Raw genomic sequence first — 5872 nt, forward strand, 5'->3', positions numbered from 1 at the left:
GCCGCCAGCGAGGCCCCGCCCGCGGCGCAGGCGGTTCCGGTTCCGCCCCCGAGCACCGCCCACCCGCAGACTGACCAATAGGAGCCCGGAGTTGCGGCAGCCAGTCGTGGTGGCCTGGGCCAATCAGCGCAAAGTCGGCGGCCACTGACAAGAGCGGTCGGGCTTAGGCTTCTTAGGGCTCCGAAAATGAGCGCTACCGAAGTTCCCCCGTTTTAAGTATGCAGTTCTGCGGGATCAGTGGTGTTGCCGGGGGGCAGCCATCCTTACAATCCAACCTGAGAACATCCTGGGGCGCCCCCAGATCCCTGCGCTGCTGCGGGCGACCGACTCCCCACCTGCCCTCTGGGTGTGTTAGCCAGCCCTGGCCCGGGCCATCGAGGCACTGGGCCTATGTCCGCACACCACAGCCACATGATCTCCCTGACAGAACGGAGATCTGACGTGATTATGCTTAGCTAAATCTTTGGCTTTTCTCGCTACATTACACACACACACACACACACACACAAACACACCAGGGAGTGTGGCACACACACACACACCAGGGAGTGTGGCACACACACACACACCAGGGAGTGTGGCACACACACACACACACACCAGGGAGTGTGGCACACACACACACCAGGGAGTGTGGCACACACACACACACACACCAGGGAGTGTGGCTCAAGTGGGAGGCAGGACCTATTATGCTTAGCTAAATCTTTGGCTTTTCTCGCTACATTACACACACACACACACACAAACACACCAGGGAGTGTGGCACACACACACACACACACCAGGGAGTGTGGCACACACACACACACCAGGGAGTGTGGCTCAAGTGGGAGGCAGGACCTAGTTCAATCAAACGCCAGGACCACAAAAACAAACAAAACTTTAGACTGGAAGAAAGGCTTAAAACTCTGTGTCCTAGGACTTCTTCTAACAAACGACAAAGCAATAACCTATTTTATGTGTACTAGGATGTCCAGAGTCTTTAGGAGCTCAATGAAGAAACGAAAAAGGAAAGAATGCTTTTCAAAATTAAGTTTAAGGCCGGGTGCCACTGGCTCACGCCTGTAATCCTAGCTACTCGGGAGGCTGAGATCTGAGGATCCCAGTTCAAAGCCAGCCCAGGCAGGAAAGTCTGTGAGACTCTTATCTCCAATAAACCACCAGAAAACTGGAAGTGGAGCTGTGACTTAAGTGGTAGAGTGCTAGCCTTGAGCTGAAGAGCTGAGGGACAGTGCCCAGGCCCAGAGTTCAAGCCCCAGGACCAACAAAACAAAACAAAAAAAATTAAGTTTAAGGAGATGTGCAAAACTCATATGAAGCCCAGAGCCGGTGGCTCACCCCCTGTAATCCTAGGTACTCGGGAAGCTGGGATCTGACGAAGTCAGATCATGCAGAAAAGTCTGTGAGAGACTCTCACCTCCAATTAACTACTTAGAAAAACCCAGAAGTTGCTCTGTGGCTTGAGTGTAAAGCACTACCCCTTAAGCACAAAGAAGCTCAGAAACAGCACCCAGGCCCAGAATTCAAGCTCCAAGGGCTAGCAAAAAACAAAAACAAAAAAAAACTTAAACGTTAACTCTGGTGTAAGTAAAGCATGGAGACTTTAGTCATTTATGATGAGCTAAATCTCTTAGTGATTTACACATTGTTTTGAACATCAAGATAACAGAAATGAATTAAATTCACAGAACACTTGTTAAGAATTTTCTACAAAAGACATTTTGTTTATTAAGATGTCCCAGGGAGGTATGGATGACCACAGAAGCCACGACCACACAGGTCCAGGGTATCAGCAGGACTTGTAGGCAGGGGGCCACAGAGCACCAAGCCGGCACATTCTGGCCCAAGGCTTGCTGAGCAGCACTGCAAGCAGGAGGAACCAGGCCAACATTAAGCCCTTGGCCACACGCTGGGAATGCGGCTCCCCTGCAAGACAGCCAAAGACTAGTAATGATGCTCTGGATTTTTCCAAAGTTGTACAGAAATAACCCACACCATTCACTGTGACCATTTCTAAGGACCTTGGGATTAGGACATTTTTTGTTATATTTTTCTATATATTTTCAGCTTTCCTTGACATTTACACATTACTTTAGACTGTTTTTAACTGCATAAAAGACCTGGTTAACACTGCAGAAGTTTTCCCTTACCTTGATAATACTGGGTCAGTGGATACAGAAGTTGTGGCCAGCACACATCGTTTCTATTACAGTCATACTCTGTAAAATTGAGCTGGAATCTGCAAAACATTGTGCAAGATTTCAACAACTGCAAGTGAAAGCATCAGAGCTTGACTAGAGGAACAAGCTTCCTCCTTTTAAACATAGGTTTTTCCATTTCCTGTGTCAATTAGGTGGGTCACTGAATTACCTCGTCAGAGGGCGGGGCAGCTGTGCAGGTATTTGAATGAACTGCACTGCTGCACTGATGGGGAGCAGGCCTGCCCTGTCCTCGCAGGTAAGTCCACATTGGTACTGCCAGTTCACTGTGGAGAACCTAGGAGGAAAGATACAGTAACCAAGCCACCATTCATTTCTAGTCTGCTCAGGACAGGCAGCAACCATTGTATCATAGATGAGGACACAGGAGAGAGACAAATGTAATGGACCCTCACAAACCTGTCTTGCAGCTATAATGACCAGCTGTTGCAGAATACCTGGTTTTTCAAGGACACTTGTGTGTTTCACACTGTACAATAAGAACTGCAGCCAACCCTATATTGAAGGCAGGCTGCAATCTGAGCCCAGAGCTAAGGAGGCCTGTTCCCATCCCCTAAAGGCCTGAAAGCAGTGCTAGAGGCTGTACCTGGCTCAGTGACAGAGGCTGCCTCACCTGTGCTGGGCCCTGGATTCCATTCCCAGCAGCACCAAAACCAGAACAGCACTATGAAGTAGTCTGCCTCCTTAGCTCCCCTTCTTTTCTAATAACTGCACCCCTGCTTTTCCTTGGGAAACTACTACTCCCCATTCTCAGCTCTAGCCCAGGCCTGAATCTAGGGTAAATAGTCCATCCTCTGAGCCTGGACAATCAGAGCTGTCTGTTGCCCCAGCCACAGTGATTGGTTCAGCAAGGAATACATGATCCAAACTGAACCAATCAAACTCTGTCCTGATCTTTTTTGAGGAAGCAGCTTCTCATTCCACTGGATTTGGCTAAATTGCCATAATTGGGATATTGTTAGCCTTGTCTTTCCATCTCTTGAGGTGATTTACCTGACAATGGAGCCAAGCAGAGCGAAGAGGAGCCAAGAGATGACTAAGACAGAAAGCTCCTGACCACGGAGAAATCATGAGCCATGAATGCATCGTATGTGGCTTGTCCAGCCTTGAACACATTCATTTCATTTAGCAGGACCCCGTGGCTAACCAAGTCATCACCGCTGCAGTGCAGGAGACACATAGAAACTGCCCAAGCGACAGGCACTTCCACACCTGAACCTGCTGATTTGCCACCAAAGTCACTACAACTGGTGCTCTAACCACCAGCACACCAGTCACATTCGAAGAACCAAAATATACTCCATATGGAGTCACCTCTTACCCATCTTACCCAGCGCTGCCCGAGCGCTGGTGGGCCGGAATGGGTTTCCAGTATTAACATAGCTGAGCTGGGAGCATGTAGTTCACACTTGTAATCCTAGCTACTCAGGAGGCTGAAATTTGAGGACTGCAGTTCAAAGCCAGCCTGGGCAGGAAAGTCCATGAGACTCTTATCTCCAATGAACCACCAAAAAACCAGAAGTGGTGCTGTGGCTCAAGTAGTAGAGCACTAGCCCTGAGCAGAAAAACTCAGGGATAGCGCCCAGGTCCTGAGTTCAAGCCCTAAGACCAACAAAAAAAATGAAACTAAAAAATGAAATAAATAAGTGTATAAATAAATGCAGCTGTCACTAACTCTTATCACTACAGGCCGCAACCTGGCTGAGTGTGCCCTGTTCCCGACTCCCCTCACGGAGATGGGGAGCACACCTGGTCTCAACGCCCACTACCTCCTGCTGAACCAGCCCTTGCACAGCACCCGCATCGGCCACCAGGACCCGGATGGAGAGCTGGGTGGGAACATCCAGGCATGCGCCGCTCGTGCTGTTTACAGGTGCGACAGGGGCATCCATCCCTAGGAAATATAAGTTGTGCTTTCTTGAAAGAATGTTTAATACTAGCTTTCTTACACTGTCAGGCATAACACAAGGCTTTGAGTTTAAGTCCCAGTGCTGGCACACACACACAGGACAATAATATTCGATAGCAGTTGCACACATGAGGCTCTCGTCTATAATGGGCTCTGTCACTCCATAACTCTGCCCCCCTTGGCAGTGTAGAGGTACTAATTAGCCAACTTGTGTTTACACAGCGTTCCCTTGCTGTGTACGCAGCAGCCACTCCCCACTTCCGGATAGCCACCCCATGAGACAGAAATGTCTCATGTGCTGCTGAGGCTGGAGCCCCATGGCGTGCAGTCACATCCATCCGGCATCTTTCACTTCCAGGGCGTTCTCAATCACGTCATTTCCTAACACCTTCTCAAGTGCCCATGTCCTGCCATCCCAAAGCTGCGGTGTAAACAGAGGAGCACTGCAAACCCTAAGCCTAAGTCTTCTGGGTTCTGTTAGCATGGCTGGCTCATCAAACAACTGCCCCACTGCAGTGTCATTTCCTCCTAAAAACCTAAAGACATGAGGAAGAGGGGGGACGGACATGAAGCCCTTCTGCCTGGAGAGGTGACCCCTACGCAAATGGGCATGAAGCCAAAAAGACAAAAGACCTCCACATCCAGTCCCACAGCCCCACGGCAGGCAACGGGCATGGGACAAATCAGGTGCTTCACACTTACGCATGATGTCCAGCCAGCCGTCGCTCAGGTCGCTGTAATCAGAGTTCCCTCTCACAGCGACGTGAGTTGCTTGTATTAGTGACTCAAGTCTTTCAACAACATCCTCCCTGAAAGAAAGGAAGGCATTTTTAAGCCACGGTCAGCACACTCTGTCCAGAAACCTTTTCTGCTAGGCCTTGGCCCCGAGCCCCACATCACGTGAGCAGCCTCCCAGGCTGGCCCTACGCTGCCTGCCTGCGTTGTGTACCTGACACAGCACAGAAACCTTTGATTTTAGGCTCAAGTGCTGGCAACTTCCATGGGTGCTGTGTGCTTCCCAGACTCCTCTACATATCACAAAACTTGGGAGTGAGGAGGTCAGGTCACTTACCAAGTCATCAAGGTTAAGTTCATGAGCTGGAGTGACCCAATAGCAAAAGGAATGCAAATATCTAGCCAGAACTTGGAACTACAAAATTGAGTGCAGATTAAGACTTGGCACTGAGCACTTCCGAAAGGAAGCTACAATAAGGACAGGTAGCTTAGCAACAAGGAGTGCATTAGGCCTGAAGATGGGTAACTTTTACAGTTATCTCTCTCCCCCTTAAACTATAGCCTATGGTGGAAGAACAATTCCTCTGACCTTGCCCCATATGAGTAATGATCCCTGGGAACTCAGCCCATTAGAGCACCGGTGGCTCACGCCTGTCATCCTAGCTACTCAGGATGTTGAGATCTGAGGATCACAGTTCAAAGCCAGCCTAAACAGGAAAGAAAGTCTGTGAGACTTTTTGTTGTTGTTGTTGGTCGTGGAGCTTGAACTCTGGGTTTGGGCGATGTCCCTCAGCTCTTCAGCTCAAGGCTAGCACTCTACCACTTGAGCCACAACGCCACTTCCAATGTTCTGGTGGTTTATTGTTTTTTTTTTTTTCCTTGGGTCCGGTTGTAGGGCCTGAACTCTGGGCCCTGGACGCTGTCCCTCAGCTCTTCAGCTCAAGGCTAGCACTCTACCACTTGAGCCACAGCACCACTTCCGGCTTTTTTCTTTTTGCTTATGTGG

General features: G+C 49.6%; 1 protein-coding gene across 1 annotated transcript in view; it reads right to left on the reverse strand.

Moving 5' to 3' along the window:
* Positions 1 to 1748: 1748 nt before the first annotated feature.
* Positions 1749 to 5872, reverse strand: part of Tctn2 (tectonic family member 2) — a 19196-nt gene continuing 15072 nt past the window's right edge. The window contains exons 12-17 of the mRNA XM_013023050.1: positions 5059 to 5080; positions 4834 to 4940; positions 3972 to 4116; positions 2374 to 2499; positions 2154 to 2242; positions 1749 to 1929 (exon numbers count right to left, since the gene is read on the reverse strand). Of these exons, the coding sequence (XP_012878504.1) occupies positions 1793 to 1929; positions 2154 to 2242; positions 2374 to 2499; positions 3972 to 4116; positions 4834 to 4940; positions 5059 to 5080 (626 nt within the window). The 3' untranslated portion in view covers positions 1749 to 1792. The remainder of the gene's footprint in view (positions 1930 to 2153; positions 2243 to 2373; positions 2500 to 3971; positions 4117 to 4833; positions 4941 to 5058; positions 5081 to 5872) is intronic.

The sequence above is a fragment of the Dipodomys ordii genome, unplaced genomic scaffold (genome assembly GCF_000151885.1).
Source record: "Dipodomys ordii isolate 6190 unplaced genomic scaffold, Dord_2.0 Scaffold66, whole genome shotgun sequence".
Lineage (NCBI taxonomy): Eukaryota > Metazoa > Chordata > Mammalia > Rodentia > Heteromyidae > Dipodomys > Dipodomys ordii.